General features: G+C 44.3%; 1 protein-coding gene across 2 annotated transcripts in view; it reads right to left on the reverse strand.

Moving 5' to 3' along the window:
* Positions 1-21089, reverse strand: part of PNP (purine nucleoside phosphorylase) — a 103616-nt gene that overhangs the window by 53696 nt on the left and 28831 nt on the right. For both annotated transcript variants that reach the window (XM_088469916.1, XM_088469915.1), the window contains exons 2-5: positions 9320-9489; positions 8861-8964; positions 8266-8441; positions 5810-6000 (exon numbers count right to left, since the gene is read on the reverse strand). In XM_088469916.1, the coding sequence (XP_088326042.1) occupies positions 5810-6000; positions 8266-8441; positions 8861-8964; positions 9320-9489 (641 nt within the window). The remainder of the gene's footprint in view (positions 1-5809; positions 6001-8265; positions 8442-8860; positions 8965-9319; positions 9490-21089) is intronic.

The following is a 21089-nucleotide window of genomic DNA, read 5'->3' on the forward strand; positions in this document are numbered from 1 at the left end:
CACAGTACACAGAGGCCTACCCTTCCGTTCCTCCTTCTCAGTGTACTCTGGTGTTTACATTGTGTGAGACTGTCACAGTAATCAGAGGCCTACCCTCCCCTTCCTCCTTCTCAGTGTGCTCTGGTGTTTACATTGTGTGAGACTGTCACAGTACATAGAGGCCTACCCTTCCCTTCTCAGTGTACTCTGGTGTTTACATTGTGTGAGACTCAAAGTACACAGAGGCCTACCCGTCCCTTCCCTTCCTCCTTCTCAGTGTACTCTGGTGTTTACTTTGTGTGAGGTTGTCACAGTATACAGAGGCCTACCCGTCCCTTCCTCCTTCTCAGTGTGCTCTGGTGCTTACATTGTGTGAGACTGTCACAGTACACAGAGGCCTACCCTTCCCTTCCTCCTTCTCAGTGTACTCTGGTGTTTACATTGTGTGAGACTCTCACAGTACACAGAGGCCTACCCTTCCCTTCTCAGTGTACTCTGTTGTTTACATTGAGTGAGACTGTCACAGTATACAGAGGCCTACCTTCCCCTTCCTCCTTCTCAGTGTGCTCTGGTGTTTACATTTTGTGAGACTGTCACAGTACACAGAGGCCTACCCTCCCCTTCCTCCTTCTCAGTGTACTCTGGTGTTTACATTGTGTGAGACTGTCACAGTTCACAGAGGCCTACCCCCCCCCCCCCTTCCTCCTTCTCAGTGTGCTCTGGTGTTTACATTGTGTGAGACTGTCACAGTACACAGAGGCCTACCCTTCCCTTCTCAGTTTACTCTGGTGTTTGCATTGTGTGAGACTGTCACAGTACACAGAGGCATACCCTCCCCTTCCTCCTTCTCAGTGTGCTCTGGTGTTTACATTGTGTGAGACTGTCACATTACACAGAGGCCTACCCTTCCCTTCCTCCTTCTCAGTGTGCTCTGGTGTTTACATTGTGTGAGACTGTCACAGTACATAGAGGCCTACCCTTCCCTTCTCAGTGTACTCTGGTGTTTACATTGTGTGAGACTGTCACAGTACATAGAGGCCTACCCTTCCCTTCTCAGTGTACTCTGGTGTTTACATTGTGTGAGACTGTCACAGTACATAGAGGCCTACCCTTCCCTTCTCAGTGTACTCTGGTGTTTACATTGTGTGAGACTGTCACAGTACACAGAGGCCTACCCTTCCGTTCCTCCTTCTCAGTGTACTCTGGTGTTTACATTGTGTGAGACTGTCACAGTAACCAGAGGCCTACCCTCCCCTTCCTCCTTCTCAGTGTGCTCTGGTGTTTACATTGTGTGAGACTGTCACAGTACATAGAGGCCTACCCTTCCCTTCTCAGTGTACTCTGGTGTTTACATTGTGTGAGACTGTCAAAGTACACAGAGGCCTACCCTCCCCTTCCTCCTTCTCAGTGTACTCTGGTGTTTACATTGTGTGAGACTGTCACAGTTCACAGAGGCCTACCCCCCCCCCTTCCTCCTTCTCAGTGTGCTCTGGTGTTTACATTGTGTGAGACTGTCACAGTACACAGAGGCCTACCCTTCCCTTCTCAGTTTACTCTGGTGTTTGCATTGTGTGAGACTGTCACAGTACACAGAGGCATACCCTCCCCTTCCTCCTTCTCAGTGTGCTCTGGTGTTTACATTGTGTGAGACTGTCACATTACACAGAGGCCTACCCTTCCCTTCCTCCTTCTCAGTGTGCTCTGGTGTTTACATTGTGTGAGACTGTCACAGTACATAGAGGCCTACCCTTCCCTTCTCATTGTACTCTGGTGTTTACATTGTGTGAGACTGTCACAGTACATAGAGGCCTACCCTTCCCTTCTCAGTGTACTCTGGTGTTTACATTGTGTGAGACTGTCACAGTACATAGAGGCCTACCCTTCCCTTCTCAGTGTACTCTGGTGTTTACATTGTGTGAGACTGTCACAGTACACAGAGGCCTACCCTTCCGTTCCTCCTTCTCAGTGTACTCTGGTGTTTACATTGTGTGAGACTGTCACAGTAATCAGAGGCCTACCCTCCCCTTCCTCCTTCTCAGTGTGCTCTGGTGTTTACATTGTGTGAGACTGTCACAGTACATAGAGGCCTACCCTTCCCTTCTCAGTGTACTCTGGTGTTTACATTGTGTGAGACTGTCAAAGTACACAGAGGCCTACCCTCCCCTTCCTCCTTCTCAGTGTGCTCTGGTGTTTACATTGTGTGAGACTGTCACAGTACATAGAGGCCTACCCTTCCCTTCTCAGTGTGCTCTGGTGTTTACATTGTGTGAGACTGTCACAGTACACAGAGGCCTACCCTTCCCTTCCTCCTTCTCAGTGTACTCTGGTGTTTACATTGTGTGAGACTGCCACAGTACACAGAGGCCTACCCTTCCCTTCTCAGTGTACTCTGTTGTTTACATTGAGTGAGACTGTCACAGTATACAGAGGCCTACCTTCCCCTTCCTCCTTCTCAGTGTGCTCTGGTGTTTACATTTTGTGAGACAGTCACAGTACACAGAGGCCTACCCTCCCCTTCCTCCTTCTCAGTGTACTCTGGTGTTTACATTGTGTGAGACTGTCACAGTACACAGAGGCCTACCCCCCCCCCCTTCCTCCTTCTCAGTGTGCTCTGGTGTTTACATTGTGTGAGACTGTCACAGTACACAGAGGCCTACCCTTCCCTTCCCTTCTCAGTTTACTCTGGTGTTTGCATTGTGTGAGACTGTCACAGTACACAGAGGCATACCCTCCCCTTCCTCCTTCTCAGTGTGCTCTGGTGTTTACATTGTGTGAGACTGTCACATTACACAGAGGCCTACCCTTCCCTTCCTCCTTCTCAGTGTGCTCTGGTGTTTACATTGTGTGAGACTGTCACAGTACATAGAGGCCTACCCTTCCCTTCTCAGTGTACTCTGGTGTTTACATTGTGTGACACTGTCACAGTACATAGAGGCCTACCCTTCCCTTCTCAGTGTACTCTGGTGTTTACATTGTGTGAGACTGTCACAATACATAGAGGCCTACCCTTCCCTTCTCAGTGTACTCTGGTGTTTACATTGTGTGAGACTGTCACAGTACATAGAGGCCTACCCTTCCCTTCTCAGTGTACTCTGGTGTTTACATTGTGTGAGACTGTCACAGTACACAGAGGCCTACCCTTCCGTTCCTCCTTCCCTTCTCAGTGTACTCTGGTGTTTACATTGTGTGAGACTGTCACAGTAATCAGAGGCCTACCCTCCCCTTCCTCCTTCTCAGTGTGCTCTGGTGTTTACATTGTGTGAGACTGTCACAGTACATAGAGGCCTACCCTTCCCTTCTCAGTGTACTCTGGTGTTTACATTGTGTGAGACTGTCAAAGTACACAGAGGCCTACCCTCCCCTTCCTCCTTCTCAGTGTGCTCTGGTGTTTACATTGTGTGAGACTGTCACAGTACATAGAGGCCTACCCTTCCCTTCTCAGTGTGCTCTGGTGTTTACATTGTGTGAGACTGTCACAGTACACAGAGGCCTACCCTTCCCCTCCTCCTTCTCAGTGTACTCTGGTGTTTACATTGTGTGAGGCTGTCACAATATACAGAGGCCTACCCGTCCCTTCCTCCTTCTCAGTGTGCTCTGGTGCTTACATTGTGTGAGACTGTCACAGTACACAGATGCCTACCCTTCCCTTCCTCCTCAGTGTACTCTGGTGTTTACATTGTGTGAGACTGTCACAGTACACAGGGGCCTACCCTTCCCTTCCTCTTTCTCAGTGTGCTCTGGTGTTTATATTGTGTGAGACTGTCACAGTACACAGAGGCCTACCCTCCCCTTCCTCCTTCTCAGTGTACTCTGGTGTTTACATTGTGTGAGACTGTCACAGTACATAGAGGCCTACCCTTCCCTTCTCAGTGTACTCTGGTGTTTACATTGTATGAGACTGTCACAGTACACAGAGGCCTACCCTTCCCTTCGTCCTTCTCAGTGTGCTCTGGTGTTTACATTGTGTGAGACTGTCACAGTACACAGAGGCCTACCCTTCCCTTCCTCCTTCTCAGTGTGCTCTGTTTACATTGAGTGAGACTGTGAGAGTACATAGAGGCCTACCCTTCCCTTCCTCCTTTTCAGTGTACTCTGGTGCTTCCTGGTGGAAACGCCGGCATTTCCCATAGCAATGCTTCATCTCGACAATCCGTCGCAGATGTATGGGCAGCTTTACACCTGATTTTGTTACTATGGTGTAATGCAGAAGACACAACATAGACCAGTGTTTCCCAACTCCAGTCCTCAGTGACCAATAACAGTGTATGTTTTACAGCAGAGGTCAGGGAACTTTTTTACCTTTTACCCCAAAATATATTTAGATACGCCGACGTACCCCCTTGATTTGAAAGGAAGGAAATATGAGAGCATCAATATTGGGGCATTTTGATGTCAGAGCAATTTGGATACAGCCTTCAGCGTCCAATCGCCCCTGTAGTAGTAATGCCCCTGCAGTAGTGCCCCCCATATAATGCCCCTTTAGTAGTGCCCCCATAGTTATGCCCCTGTAGTAGTGCCCCCATAGTTATGCCCCTGTAGTAGTGCCCCCCATATAATGCCCCTGTAGTAGTGCCCCCATATAATGCCCCTGTAGTAGTGCCCACATATAATGCCCCTGTAGTAGTGCCCCCATAGTTATGCCCCTGTAGTGCCGCTTGTACAAAAAAAAAAACTTACCTAAATCCCCGCTCCCACATCCGCCGCCGTCCTGTCCGCCCGACTGCTCCTCGGAACTATGGGAGAGACGTCATGCTGGAGTTCAGAAGAGAACTCTAGCCTCCGGCTAACACGGTGCTGCAGGGAAGGAGCCGGGCGCCCGCTGGTAATAACATCCAGCGGACGTCCGGCTTAGAGCCTCCCTGCGGCGCCGGGCTGGAGGTCACTGGCGCCGGGTACAGCGGGTGTGGCGCTGTACCCAGCACCAGTGACCTCCATTCCTGGCGGGTAATGGACGGACAGCCGGGCATGCAATGATTCATATGCATGCCCGGCTGTCCGTCCATTACCCCCAGGATTTTCATTTTTACCCCATGTGGGGTAATTTACCCCTGTTCCCCGACCACTGTTTTACAGATATCCTAGTGGTGCCTTGGTGTATTCATTACTACCTGACACATTGTAAAAGATCTAGAGGTGGAGCTAACTGTGAGATCTGTAAAAACATGCACTGTTAGGGGTCCCTGAGGACTACAATTGAGAAAAACTGTCATAGCAGCCTTCCATATAGTCACTTTCTTAAGTCTACTAAAAGTTATGACAAAGTGAATGATATGAGCAGGGCCAGTGAATAAAACACTCCTCACTGAGCACCAGTTGCTGACATGGTGACATGGTGGAGGGGCTACAGCAGACAGCTTCCTACCAGTAACTTGCCAGCTGCTGCTTCTCTACGTTGGCATTGGGCTGGGGGTCCAGTACTGGGCTATGATGTCACAGCCTAGTGCCACACTTTTAAGAGGAGACAATGCACCAGACAGAGGAGTTGCTACCAGTGAGAACGTGCTGGCACTGGACAGGGGTTACTGCATACCTCCCAACATGACCCTCTTCAGGAGGGACACAATGCTCTGTTCATGGACTTCCCTGGTCATTTATGATTGCAGACACCTGTGGTGAAACAGACCTTTCTTATCAATTAACTAGTTCAACACAGGTGTCTGCAATCATATATTACCAGGGAAGTCCAGGAACAGAGCATTGTGTCCCTCCTGGAGAGGGTCATGTTGGGACTAGGTATGGTTACTGCACATTTCTGCTCTTGGCAAATATTTTGTGCCTCACACACCATTGAACAAACACAATATATCACCCCTCAGTCATTGTCTCTTACCCACAGCGTCTGCTCCAAGTTTGTTGAGAAATCGACATTCTGCAATGGTCTCAAAGTTGGGCCCGCCAAGGCTGCAGTAAACCCCTTCCCTCATCTTCTTAGACAGACCTTGCTCCCGTCCGACTGCCAGAGCCAGCTTTCTGAACTCCTTGTCATAGGCATCAGACATGGGGGGGAACCGAGGGCCAAAGCTGTTAATGACACACAAACACAAACTCAGTAATAAGAAGACATTTCATTACCCTCATTGGATTTTGCTTATCATATGACTAAAGCAACGGCAGAATGGAGAATTGTCCCAATTGATTGTTGATATATGGGCTCTATAAGTGTAATTTCAAAGACTGTGCTAGATAAATGACAGAAGCTGACTGGTTGCTTTGCACAACTTCTCCACTTTATCTCTCGCCAAGGGCTCTATTTACTACAATCCTTACAGGGACAAAGCTTGCGATAAAGCTCTGTCCCTGCGAATCCCCATCGCAGCCTTATCACTGTATTTTTCAGAAACAATACAGTGACAAGGTGCCGCACATGCGCCGACCGGCCACCGCTGGAACGCCCCACCTTCATTGAGACCTACTAACAGAAAGTAAGGGGATCCGGTCACATGGTCACCGGGCACATCAGAATTCCAGAAGTGCTAGGATCAGGCTGCGAGGGGGAGCGGGGGGGTTAGGCGCTCGGGGGGAAGGTTAGGGGGAGAGATTAGGGATTTGGGAATAATACCAGAACTGCCGCAAGTCAGATGTCTGCACCAGAATGGTACACACGTGAATGCCAGGACTCAGAAGAAGATGCTAGAGTCACTGCAGCTGCCGGGACATGTTATCTGTTAAGACATGATAAATGTTGACATGGTCAATTGACCATGTCGAAGTTTTCATAAATGTCACCACACCCCAAAGTGAATTTTTATTCTAAAAATTACACCTAACCTGGATTACACTATCATTGAAGTGACTGTCTCCCACATTATTAGCACATTGATCTCCTGAAATGCTCTGTGCTGTTAATATTTCAATTATCTATTCTGGCTTCAGGTTACCCTATATCCACCCAATTCAAAACACATGAATGAACCTCAATAACTCTACCGTAGGCTTGTGAGTACAACATGTGCAAATGAGCAATTAAAGAAGATAACAGGAAGACCTATAACAGCTATAGACTACATTCTATTTGGCTAAGTTGACATTGCCAATTCCCATAAGGTAAAAACATGAATTTGTAGTTGTTACTGTGCAATCCTATTCCCAAATGAGTTGGGAATAGGATGCCAGCGGTCGTGATGCCGCCGATCAAAATACTGACAGCATCCAAACACTACAAGGTATGGTACCTAACGCTAACGGTATACAATCGGGAAACCGGCTGCCTTAATACCGACAGCCGGCTTACCAACTGTCATATCCCGGCGAGGGTGAAATGCCGGGCATCTAGATGTAGACGCCTGACACTTCCCCGATGCCGGGAGACCGGCGCCCCGATCGAAGGGATGCCAGGCGCCGCGAGCGGACAGCCGCGGGGGGAGAAGGGTTAGGTTTAGGGCACCCGGGGGGAACTTAGGGTTAGGCACCCCCCCCCGGGAGAGTTAGGCTAGGGGGAGGAAGGTTTAGGGTTAGGCACCCCCCCCGGGGGACTTAGGTTTAGGCAGCGGGGAAGGGGGGGTTAGGGTTAGGCACTTAGAGGGGGGATTAGGGTTAGGCACTTGGGGGGAGGTGGTATTTCATACCGATTCCACGCTAACCCTTACCCCTAACCCTCCTTCCCCGGTGCCTAAACCTAACCTCCCCCTAGTGCCTAAACCTAACCTCCCCCTCACCGCACCCTAACCCTCCCCCTTATTGTACTTAACCCTAACCCTCCCCTAACCCCCTTCGGGATACTGGAGGTCGGGATACTGGAGCCAGGATCCCGTCGCTGTTGGATTCCGGCGCCGGTACTTTGACTGTCGGCATCCCAAATGCCGGGATGCTGACTACATCTCTGTAGAATTTGGTTGTTTTTACAATGACATGGTATACAAAGATGTATGGGAGGAGTAGAGAGTGTTTCCTTCTTGTTACAGCAATTTCCTCCGGTGTGATGTTTTCACAGCAATTACATATAAGAAAATCATCAATGGATTTGAACAATTTAACAAGCAAAAACTGACACTGTGCTGATACTTTAGTATTTCACCAATACTGCTGAAGCCAGTAGTTCTTCCATAGGTTAATACCACATTTTTGGACTATACAAGAACTACGTCAGCATTACTTTAACACAAAACAAACTATCCACACAAATGTCAGGATACATTTGTTAAATGTTATATTCAATTAGGGAAAAGCTCTTGTCGGACAGTAAAATGTTAGCTAAATGTTAACAATTACGTGTGTACTTGGTTTCATTGATCTTTCTATGAAAACGTTACAGGTCAGGCTAATATGATTGTTTGTAACCGAGCTTACTTCTCCTCGTTAGGACCAGTGAGCGGATTCTGTCCGGCAAATCCTGGCATATTTATGTGATCCTTTATCACCATCATGTCACCAACTTTATAATCTTGGTTCAAGCCCCCAGCAGCATTGGTGACAATCAGAGTTTCCACCCCAATCAAACGGAAAACACGAATAGGAAATGTGACCTGAAATGAGTGAAAAGAAATGACAAGCTAATTCACCTTCTATGGGCTCTCATACACACTTTGTTCTGACGATTATTAATATATTGGACGTGGTGTTAGTTTAAGGATCACAGTGTATTGCAACTGCCTATTCTCGCACAGAAAATAGCTTAAAGTAAGCCAGTCACCTACACACTGCGGAGGATGGCATTTGTTATTCATATCAACGCAATAGGGAATAGTGATATTCCTGAGGCAGAAGGCATTATGCTATGCTTCAATGAGATTGTAGTAAGTTGATAGGCTGCATTCTCATGCATATTGGCCCAGCCTCCTCCGTGTGTAGGAGACGAAGACGCATGAACTTTGCTTAAAAGTAATTTTAGTGCTATGTGGTACAAGACAGTCAGTGTTACATACATTCTTAAGGTAATGCTCACCTTCCACAATGGGTAACCCTCATAGAAATGAAACCGTCCTTGCATGCACACACATGGCTTCCCATTGAGGTTCCCAAATATTAGACGTCCAGCGTGTCCAGGAACTGCAGGACAGGAGAAGACGGAACAGTACATTACACCTCTATGTAGCAATTATAAGGAAATGTTATTGACAGTATGTCCCATAAAGGAAGTGTCCTAAACATACATAGCCCTATATATACTGTAATATTGCACAGGGTTGTATGATGTTTTCAGAATTCAATAAATAGTTTAAGAAAAAGGTAATAAGCTTTATGATTTATATTACTAAATTATCCTTTCTAGCCAGTGCCCAGAGTCAGCCAGTTATACCAATTCTCAGGCCATACAGGAGTCTCAATTTGGGATAACTATAACATAACTATTATACTGTATATCTACACGGCCGACCCTTGCCAGTTACTCTGGCTTACATACCTGTGCTGTGTGGGAAGTTGGGGATGTCACTGTAGTGGAATACCATCTGATCCTTTAAGAGTTCACCCAAACCTCCAAGCCCAGAGCCACATACAATGGCCACTGAGGGCCGGTGCTCAGTATTGGACAAGAGCCAGTCTGCAGTCTGTTTGTAATCTTCATAAGTGTACCTGAAAATACACAATAAGTAAATGTAAAACAACGATAACCATGTTTGCCATACTCAGAATTTGAAAACTCACAAAAATGTAAATGAAAATCAATACTTCTCAGTTGGTCATTGTTTTTCTACATATACGAGTGACTTAAAAAGTGTATTATCAGGGCATTACATATTCAGTTTTTGTTTTCTTATGTCCATCACATATTTTACTGTGTATATTGGAGTGACATACAGATATTCCAATGGCACTCTTACATTAGAACGACACGCAAAGGTCGCAATGGTTGTTCCGATTTCCCTTCATCCCAGAACAAACTATATAGTGCGTACACACTATGCAATCTTCCAAACGATGGCACAATATATAATGGCGGAGCACTGTATCCATTAATCTTTTCTCCTGTACACACTATGCAATTATCATGTAGATCACCGTCAGTTCACATGATATCTTCAGAGAAAAGATTGAACCAATGTATATTATGGTCTCCCAGTTGAGCATACACACTGCACAATTTGCTCAACATCGTTAAAGTACTAGGGGGTCTATTTACTAAGCAGTGTTAGGAGACAGAGTGAAAAGTGATAAGAAAGTGATAAGGTGCCAGCCAATCAGCTCCCAACTGTCATTTTTCAAACACAGCCTGTGAGATGGCAGTTGGGAGCTGATTGGCTGGCATCTTATCACTTTCTTATCACTTTTCACTCTGTCTCCTAACACTGCTTAGTAAATAGACCCCTGTATCTTCTCATCTGCCGTGCAGCACAGCAGATGACAAGATGCACGTTAATGCACGATTATGCGTACACATTAGACGATATGTCCTTCCAATTCGCCTCAAAACGTCAAATAGTCCAATATTTCGTCTAATGTGTACCACACCTTATTTACTGATACTTGGAGTTACACAGAAGGCACACCATGCACTGGTTTATAGTTACATACAGTGGCAAATTTTACCTCCTCCCAGTAAAATCAGCCACCTCAGTGAGCCAGCTGCAGTCTGTGACTGCACTGCATACACTGTGACTGGCAGTGACTTCCCATTAGAAGCGCAACCTGTCAGTCACACACAGGACAGGCAGTCCCAGGGGGAGGAGATCTCACCTCCCCGTGGGACAGTCAAAGCGCTGCGATTAGTAGAGCTCGCTCTTCCAGTGGGAAGCCGCTCCTCTGCCTGTCGGGCAGCCCTATCTGGCTTCTAAAGGCTGTAGCTGATTCAGGGGTCTATGTACTAAGCAGTGATAAGAGACAGAGTGAAAAGTGATAAGTAAGTGATAAGGTGTCAGCCAATCAGCTCCCAACTGCCATCTCACAGGCTGTGTTTGAAAAATGACAGTTGGGAGCTGATTGGCTGGCACCTTATCACAGACTTATCACTTTTCACTCTGTCTCATAACACTGCTTAGTACATAGACCCCCTCAGTCCCTAGAAGCCAGTGTTATGTGCATGCGCAGACTAACCACTGCATGTGCACATGTGCCATTTCTGGCGCCTGCCAGATCCATTGCACAGACTGTAGTGTCTCCTCAAAACACGAGCATTCTGCAGTGTGTTTTTGTGGCGGTACTCATGGGTACTCAATGCTGGCGGGATATATACGTTTGGTTGACAATCAAAATGTTGACAGTGAATATGTGGACAGTAGCACCGTAATGCAGACGCGATTGCAATATTACTTACAGCATTTAGCGGTGTTGGCATAACTTTAAAGATGGTCGTTAAGCACTATGTTTAACTTTAAAGTCATAATGCAGACGTATCATTCATTTACAACAGTGTCTGCATTATAGAGCCAGCATTCTGCTATCCACTAATCACTGTTGACATAGTGATTGTAGACAACCTGACTGCTTTCTGTACTGGCACCATGTTTTTGATTACATATTTAATTTCAGAAACCAGACAAAAGCAGTTAAATCAATTCAGAAATGAATAAAATAAGCATCTGTACTTTTTACCAGTGTGTGGAAGCTATTGTAAATCTTGTATCAACTTTAGGCAAGTACAGGCATCTGTTTTTCATAGAACAAAAGCACTTGTATTATGTCATAATCCCTTTTCCGAGAAACGTTTGGCATAATTGTAAGGATCAGAGAAATGAAAGTAAATGTCTGACTGGCACATTATTCCAAATTCTCAGGGAATATGTATATTCATCATTACTATCAATACTCATCACTACATAACTGCTTATATGTCTGGGAGCCTTGTACACTGGCTCACCTTACTTATCTCTCACCTCAATTTACTATACTAGAATAAAAGAGGACCCCTAGACTGTGATCTCTGGCACAAGTATATTTGAACCGTCCACAATGTTCTGCACATAATGTTTTGCCCTCATAGCACATGTTCTTAAGGCAGTGTTTTGTTTCTCAACTACGGTGCTCAAGTCCCCCGAAAAATTCAAATTTTAAGATATCAATGCTTGAGCACATGCAATTTAATTAGTGATTGAGAGGCCTATTCATCATCGGAGGCCGTAAGGGTAGGCAGTTCTCCCACAATCTGCCCACTTCCTAGTGAAGTGGGCAGAATGGGGAGAATTTCCACATCGATCACGGGTCCCTGTGTAGGGGGCGGGGCTTAATGGTGTGATTCTCCGTGAATCTCGTCATTTAGCCCGCCCCATTTAAATTTAAGCCAATCGTGGCAATTTGCCGTGAACGGGGCGGGACTTAATGATGTGACCTGTCAGACCCCGCCCTCATCACAGCCCACCTGCTTGTCCTCCCCAGGCTTCTCCTGGTGGGATTAGCAGTCAACACTGTATTTACAGATTTCACATTTCATGAAATTTATAGTCTAGAAACAAATCTAGGATGGTAGGAGATATTAATTCTGCTTTATGGTGTACTTGGGGCACAATAAGGAATACATCCAGGCAGAATATAAATTATTGGGGAATTCTGCATTAACACATAAGGACAAATTCTGCCTTGAAAACGTGTACCCAATGTGAAATAAGTGTATTATTCCCCTGAACATTTTTTAGAAAGCAGCTGTGTATGCTATGTATGCTGAATATAATTTCTGTGTAATTCCCTCAGACAACCTATCAACCCACGTCTTGATAATAAGTATTTTCCAGACAAAACAAAAACAATTCTAAGTACACAATGACCCTTTTCTGTGTCCTGGCTGGATATGCAATTGGGGAAACTTCTGAGCAGTAACCTAACACTGAATGTTTCACATTAAATAAATGTTTATGATCCACAATTTTGCTCGCAGCCCATTTGTGCAAGTGTGACTTTTGCTCATAAACACATCATTCCACATTATATGGATTAAAACTGGATAATCCTAATCGAGGAGTCTGTCCCACTGTTACAACAGTCAGCACCTTTGGGAAGTATGTCCCCCCTCCCCATGGCGGTGGTTAGGGGTAGCCTAGTGCTGGTCATCCACAAATAATGTCCAGAAATCAAGTTTACCATTTTTGGTTTGGCAGACCATGTTGATCATAATTGTGATGCAATAGAAGTATGCCATAGAAGAGCGTATTCTTGCTGTATATGCTACTTTGAAATGACCTTTAAAACAACATTTCCTGTAGCTTTGAGAATGCAAAGCTTGAGATATACGGTAGGTCAACATCAAAGCAACAGCAGATCAGTCATATGTAACATGCCATTCATTACAGCATTTGTAGCTTGGAGAGAAATAATAATGTACAGATGCAAGACCGTACTGTCAGAACCCAGAAACAGACACTTCTCTGTGTGGCGTGCTCATGAACTCAAATCATATACTGTATACTGGAGGTAGGAACCTAAGACACAGGAAGACGCGTCTTTGTGCCCTAACCTGCAGCTTTAACTGTAACTAACTACAATTATCTTGCTTAATTCCCCTAGTTCATGTAACAAATCTCTAAAGAAAGTCTATGGTTTTAGCCCTATGTCCTGAGCTGTCCCTTTTAATTCATAAGACAAATTCACAATGACATGAAAGCAAGCACACTTCTTAAAGATTAACAGAGGCTGAACAAAGCCTGTTAAAATTATAATTTTATTGGAATTAGAAAACAAGAAACTACTGACCAGTCACGAGAATCACATTATAAATTCAAAGCCATTACTACAGTATTTAAAAAAAATAAGATATTGTATCCAACCCTAATGGAGGGGCTCCTTCTACAATCTTCAGAGTAAGAAGAATGCATGAACATACTGATATAAAGGTGACTGGCCACTTTATAATACAGGTTGAGTCTCCCATATCCAAATATTCCAAAATACGGAATAATATTGGCATGACTGAGATAATGAAACCTTTGATTTTTGATGGTTCAATGTACACAAACTTTGTCTAAGGTACAAATTATTAAAAATATTGTATAAAATTACCTTCAGGCTGTGTGTATAAGGTGTATATGAAACATAAATGAATTTCATTTCTGTACACAAACTTTGCTTGAGCCACAAAATTATTGAAAATATTGTATAAGGTGTATATAACACATAAATGCATTCTGTCTGTATATTTGGGCTCCATTCCCAAGATATTTCATTATGATATGCAAATATTCCAAAATACGGAATATTCCGTTATCCAAAATACCCCTGGTCCCAAGCATTTTAGATATGGGAGACTCAACCTGTACTGTAGTTATTTGACATATCAAATAAAACGTGTTTAGAATGACTTTCTGTTTGTTTCTTTATATATCATTATGACTTAAGTGATCAAGGGTATAAGGGTACATTTTATGTTAGCTTTAAGCTATATAAATGTCAGTAATGGTACTCCCCCTGAGGAATGTAATATGATTCAGGTGAAAGGCCTATTCCAGTGGTTCCCAAACTTTTTCAAATCACAGCGCCCTACAGTATCAACATTTTTTTTCACAGCACCCCTGGGCCAAAAGTTTCTCATTGAGAAATTTAGCAAAAATTAAATTAAGTAAATTGTGCTTATATGTTACTATTAGGGTCAGTTATGTGGTGGTTGACAGGGCTACGCTTCTTTTTGTCCACATATTGTTTGATTTGCAACCATTAGCACTGGTTTTGCCTATCACGCTGACTAAAAATAATTTTATTTGGTACTGGACCACCAACCCGAGGCACCCCTGCAAGTGCCCTGAGGCACCCCAGGGTGCCACGGCACACAGTTTGGGAACCACTGGCCTATGGTTATTATTTCCAGGTTTTATGAGATGCCAAAAGACAATAAAAACACAACCTTTCACTGAACAGATTTATATCAGAGATCATCTCAGGCTCTATGTATTAATAATTGTGTTGTCCCCCACAAAGTAATATTCCATATTGTTGCACATCGGAATGCTATAAGTAATTTATCAACCAGGAGCTTCGCTACTAAGCACTGCTTTTCTCCCCTCATCATCAGCCTAAAGGCCCCCACACGCGGTATGATTTTTTTAACCGATATTGCCGTTTTCGACCGATTGGAACGACATATCGATTAAAAAGTGTAGTGTGTAGGCATGATAACGACGCCAATGCCCTCTCCCGCTGTCGTTGATCGTGATCGCTGATCTCTTGAACATGCAGAAAGATCTCAACCTGTCTTTCACGATTTGGCACACATCATTTCGTGTGTATGCTCGATGAACGATTTCATGGATGATGAACGGTTTGTTGTCACTTTTCCTGGCCACTCCCCTCCACCATTTTGTACAAAAGAGACAGAAGATGCATCGTGAGGATATTTGCTGCCAAACGATATATCGTTAACGAGTTGTAGTCGTTAACGACCCATCTATATCGTTTGTACAATCGTTCCATGTGTACTCACAATATCATTTGTCAGGGAGTGTTCAGGAGTTCAAGGGAAATCGCTAACAAGATTGGATCGTTACCTACATCGTACCGCGTGTACCCGGCTTTACACTGCTAGCGAGGAGCTCAGCCAATATGCACATATGCAATGAGACATGACCCTGAGATGATCCTGAAAAAGCCACTCCCCACTAGAGCTTTGCAGGATACATGTTGCAGGTTATAGCTCAAGATGCATTACCTAGCCGCTTCCCGCTGTTTTATCAATTAAACATAAACCACAGTTCTAGATTTCTCTGCAGTAACCCTCTTCTTAATTCAGAGGAAACGGGGACAACCCCTTTATCCAGCAATAAAGCCAGAGGAAGCAGTTATCACTGCTTTAAGAATAGACCAAGTAGAGCACTGACATTACTCCCTTTTCTATTAATGTTTCAGGCCTTATGTACCACATAGAGCTGTGAACGTCAGTACTGGTTCCACAATACAGCTGTCAGAGGCCTCATCTTGATATAACTGCATTTACCTTACAGATTTTTCCTGTCTCAGAACTTAGCGGTGGTGATAAGGGCATAAAATGTCTTTTGTTACTATTGGGGCAGATGTATGAAGCTCTGGGAAGTGATAAAGTGGAGAGTGATAAACGACCAACCAATCAGTTCCCAACTGTCATTTTTCAAACAAAGGAGCTGAGTGGTTGGTCGTTTATCACTGTCCACTTTATCACTTTCCAGAGCTTCATACATCTGCCCCAATAGCTATAGACTAGCCAACAGAAAATACAGAAAGAAAAAAAATATGCATATATATATATATATATATATATATATAACTTAGCAAAAGTATACACGATCACTGTTTTGTGAACATTAGTTACTCTAGATGCCATGACTGTAATTTGTACTGTTTTCTACAGATAAGAGAATTATATTGCTTCATGGGTGTCAATGTCAGACATCTTATACATTTTATTATATTTGTTATATATTGGGAAAAGACCACACCTTAACAAAGCACAGTTATACAATAATCCAACCAGATAAGAGTACTGTACATATACTATGATGGGAATGGGTGTGAAATCCCGACTACAGAAGCCCGACAGGACAAGATCCCGACTAGGGCTGGTAAGTACCCTAACTCTCCCCTCCCCCCCCCTAACTCGCTTTTAGTGGTGCCTTACCCTAAGACTCCCGGGTTGGTGCCTAAAACTGAGGGTGCCTAACCCTAACCTCCCCCCAGTGGCACCTAACCACCCTCCCCCTAGCCTAACCCTTCCCGGGGAGTGCCTAACCCTAAGTCCCCCCGGGAGTCCCTAAACCTAACCTCCCCCTTGCACGGCTAAGTGCTAAGACGCCCGGACTTACCTCGATCGGTCTGGCGTCCTTCTGTATTTCGACGTTGGGATTAAGGGTGCATACACACCTGTACGATATCGGCCCGATTTGGCCGATTTAGCAAAATCGAAACAACAAATCGGGCATATCGTGCAGTGTGTATGCCCAATTTGCGTGTACCCGCGTTTCGCATGCGATATCATGCGATTGGCTGTGCTGCACAGTCAATCATACGATATCGTATGTGAGAATGTACAAGTTAATGAAGGACGGAACAGTGATTGTTCTGTCTTTCATTACATCTTTCAAGTGTGTACCGGCAATCATGTGATGTCCAGGGTGAAGACAAATCGCCCTGAACATCGGCACGATTGCCGGTCGTTTAGGTGTGTACCCAGCCTAAGATAGGCGTCAGTATTTCGACGCCTATCTTAAGTCTTAAGTCCCCCGTCAGGCTTTAGTTGTTGGGATATAGACCGGCGCATGTAGTCCTCCGGTCTATTAACTACATCCCCTATGATACAAATGGGTAGTCTTTGTATTTTGTGCTTAGTGATATCTGTGAAATGTAACATGTTTTGTGAAAAGTATTAATTCAAGGTATTGTGCTGATGAACTTTATTAGTTTCAATGTTCACACATACATTAGAGAGGGCTACTTAAAAGGCCTAATGTCCTTGAACAAAATAAATCCTCTTGAAAGAATATTCTTCTACTTTTTAGCACTCTTTTTACAATTACTGTGTTGCAATTTCTTCTGTAGAATTTTTTCTTATTGACCAACCATGCATAATAATGAAATGTAGATATGACTATTTTTTCACTCAGGATTTACGGTTAAATTAAAATGAAACTAACATTACTTTACAGTACAGAACCATTTCAGAGGAAATGACTCATTGTCAAAACAGCTAACACTAATGCCAAATATAGCCTTGCCCTGTGTGCATAGTGTTGGTACTGCGACTGTTCTGCCAGCTGTATCTATTGTCCACTCATATATATATATATATATATATATATATATATATATATATATATATATATATATATATATAAACGGAATAGTCTGTTTTCCAATTTTTGAGGGAAGTAATTTTCCTTTAGAGTCTGGAAATTAGAAATGCCAAAATGTTAACCCTAATTTGAAATGAGAAGTCACAGCTTTAGTTTGCACATGCAGGCCATCGTCACAATTAACTATAAATGACTGCCTTTTCTGTAAAATGCCTCTTACTGTATCTTATTTTTAATATTTAATACACCTACAGTATGTGCTGATTCTAATAGGAGAAGTTCATAATGGGGACTGATGCAGGTGAACATGTACGCCCATTTGGGGAATAAATCATCCGAGTTTTCAGATTGCATCGCCATTTACAGCTGAAAGTGCATTTGTTGGATGTGCTGCATCATTGTTATGTAGGCAATGTTCAATGCGTGCTACTCAGAGTTGGCCAAAAGTGGAAATACACCTGATTTCAGGCAACCTATTATTTACATCAAAGATAGGGCTGGTGCCAATGCGTACTGATGATGATGATGACCAATCCAAGCGCACATTAGGATGGTTCGCTTGCACAGATGCGTACAACAGAGCCCATTTGTTGTCGCTCGGTGCCGCCCACTTCCCGAGTGAAGTGGGTGGTCCAGCGACTTGAAGCGATCTGCTTTGAATTGCGTCATCATTGCTCCACATCCTGCCTTAAAATGGCGGGAATCACAGCATTGCATAGCAAGGACAAGGCCATGATTATGTGATCTCAGCACCATGCACCCTGCTACTGCCACCTGTCCAGTCCACACACCTCGGGACCTCCAACCAGGCTCCTTGCTCCCGGCAGACAAGAGTCAGATGTTGGCAAGTATAGGTTCTAGTTCTGGTGCCCCTGAAAATGGTGGATAATGTTGGCACCCAGGATAAGTAGCTCATATAGCATACACATTTACAGTGTGTACTACATTGCAGGCATAATGTCAGCATCAGATGGTATAATCTTTGGCACAATAAGGGGTCTATTTACTAAGCAGTGTTAGGAGACAGAGTGAAAAGTGATAAGGTGCCACCCAATCAGCTCCTGCCATCTCACAGGTTTGAAAAATGACAGTTGGGAGCTGATTGGCTGGTATCTTATCACTTTTCACTCTGTCTCCTAACACTGCTTAGTAACTAGACCCCTAACTCTGAAAAGACTTTTCACAATTTAGTTAAATTCCCACACGTGTCACGCCTGTCTGTCTGCCCCTCCCCTTAGAATGTAAGCTCTCACGAGCAGGGACCTCTTCCCTCATGTGCTTCTCTTTACATTTTCTTCTACTCCTTACTCCCCATAAGGGCACTCAACACAGGACTGCCAACTCCCGGCTGCTTATTGTGAGTGCTTTAATCGCTGTTGCAGCAATGTATACAAGTCGTATCCTTGTCCTGCACTGTAATGTACTGTAAGTTACTTGTTTCTTGTTCCCTTACTAGTTTTATGTACTATGTAAGGCGCTGCGGAACACTTGTGGCGCCATATAAATAAAGGATAATAATAATATGAGTAGCTTCTTCAATTGGGTACACACTGGAGCAATGTTGTTCTGATTTGGACAAATGGGAACGACAAACTGTGCAGTGTGTATGCACGATATGCGCACTCCCGCAGGCGCATGTGACTTTGCCAAGTTTGACCTGATGATATCGCATGCGGCAGAACAAGAAACATCCAGCGCTAACCTGAGACAGAGGATCAGGTATTAATGCAGCAGTAGAAAGGAGGTATTTGCCAACCTCACTAGCAAATAAAAAACACAATGAAACTGCGCTTAAATGCGGCACCATGCAGTGTAATGAAGGACAGAACAAGTGATCGTTCTGTCGTTCATTCCATCATTCTGATGTGTACCCAGGATCCGATATGTTTGGATGGGTACACATCGCTCAGTGTGTACCCAGCTTTACAGGAATGCGGTAAACTGCTGTACTGATAGGACCGCATAAGAAATCAATGATTTCTCTTCGAAAACTTGTTTTGTAAATTTACTAAACAAGTTATTGTTGCACCATTTTCAGCAGAAAAATGGGTTATCAATGCTTTGTAAATATACCCCATAATGTCACTAGTTCCGTCTGTAAATGTATAGTATGTGTATAATATTACCACAAATTTGCTCTTTTTATGAATTCACAAGAAACAGGTTATACATATAGTCATATACAGTATAGTCACTATGTAAGTGGGTAGCAATGATAATCATGGAAATAATATATTTTGTTGACAGTGTTATATGTTGGAATCTTGAAAGGATGCTGACTACAGCTCCTGATCTCCTTGTATGTCTGTATGATTGACAGAGCCGTAACTAGACTTTTTGGTGCCCTCTGCCAGGAAGAGCATTGGCGCCCCCCTAATTTTTCAAAGCGATATAATGCACCCAAAAAAGGGCCATGGCTTCATGGGGAAGGGCCAGGGAAGATATAGGAGAGGCCAGGAGATGTTGGGGATGAAATAAGAGGAAGCTACAAGCAAGAATGATAATAAACAGAACTTTTACAGACCCAAACAGCACCCCCTGACCTGTGGTGCCCTGTGCGATGGCACCGGCTGCACTACCCTAGCTACGACCCTGATGATTGAGCACATAGACAGACACTACAGACAGAACTCCATTTTATAATGTATTCTCATTAGAAGCCTGCAAACACAAATAGCAATCATATGATAAGGACACAAAAAAGGATAGTTTAGAACAAAAATACTGTACTTGTGACTTCTGGTACAGATTCATTACAGATACTGAATAGAAGTGGAGAATAATACAGTAATTGTATCTGTGTTAGTTTAGTGGGATGTAGTCAGCATCCGGCGATCAGGATGCCGGCTGTCAGAATCCCGGCACCGGAATCCTGATCACTGACATCCTGGCAGTGAGTATTAGGGGGAGGGCTAGGGGTTAGGGTTAAGCACTGGGGGAAGGGTTAGGGTTAGTCTGTAGGAGGGATGGGCTAGGGCTAGACTGCTGGGGGGGGGAGGTTAGGGATAGGCTGTGGGAGGGGAGAGTTAGGATGCGGGATAGGTGGGTTAGGGGTAGGTTAGGGTTAGGATGCAATAGGTGGGTTAGGGGTAGGGGAGGTTAGGATGAGGGATAGGTGGGTTAGGGGGAGGGGAGGGTTAGGATGCCGGATAGGTGGGTTAGGGGGAGGGGAGGGTTAGGATGCGGGAAAGGTGGGTTAGGGGGAGGGGAGGGTTAGGGTTAGGATGCGGGAAAGGTGGGTTAGGGTAAGGGTTAGTATACATACAAACTTCTGTCAGGATTCTGACTAATTGGATGCTGCTGTCGGCATCCTGACCAGCAGGATCACGTACCCAACCCAGTTCAGTTGTTGCAAGTAAAATAGGTGATGACTGTAGTATTGTCATTTGATAAATAAATGGACGCCACTTAGGATTTTGTTCTCATGTACACTTTTTTCTGTTTTGTTACAGTGCACCAATACTATCCTGATGTATATGATGGTATTTTGGAGTATCT

This window comes from Taudactylus pleione, unplaced genomic scaffold, assembly GCF_031769625.1.
Source record: "Taudactylus pleione unplaced genomic scaffold, aTauple2 ptg000095l, whole genome shotgun sequence".
NCBI lineage: Eukaryota > Metazoa > Chordata > Amphibia > Anura > Myobatrachidae > Taudactylus > Taudactylus pleione.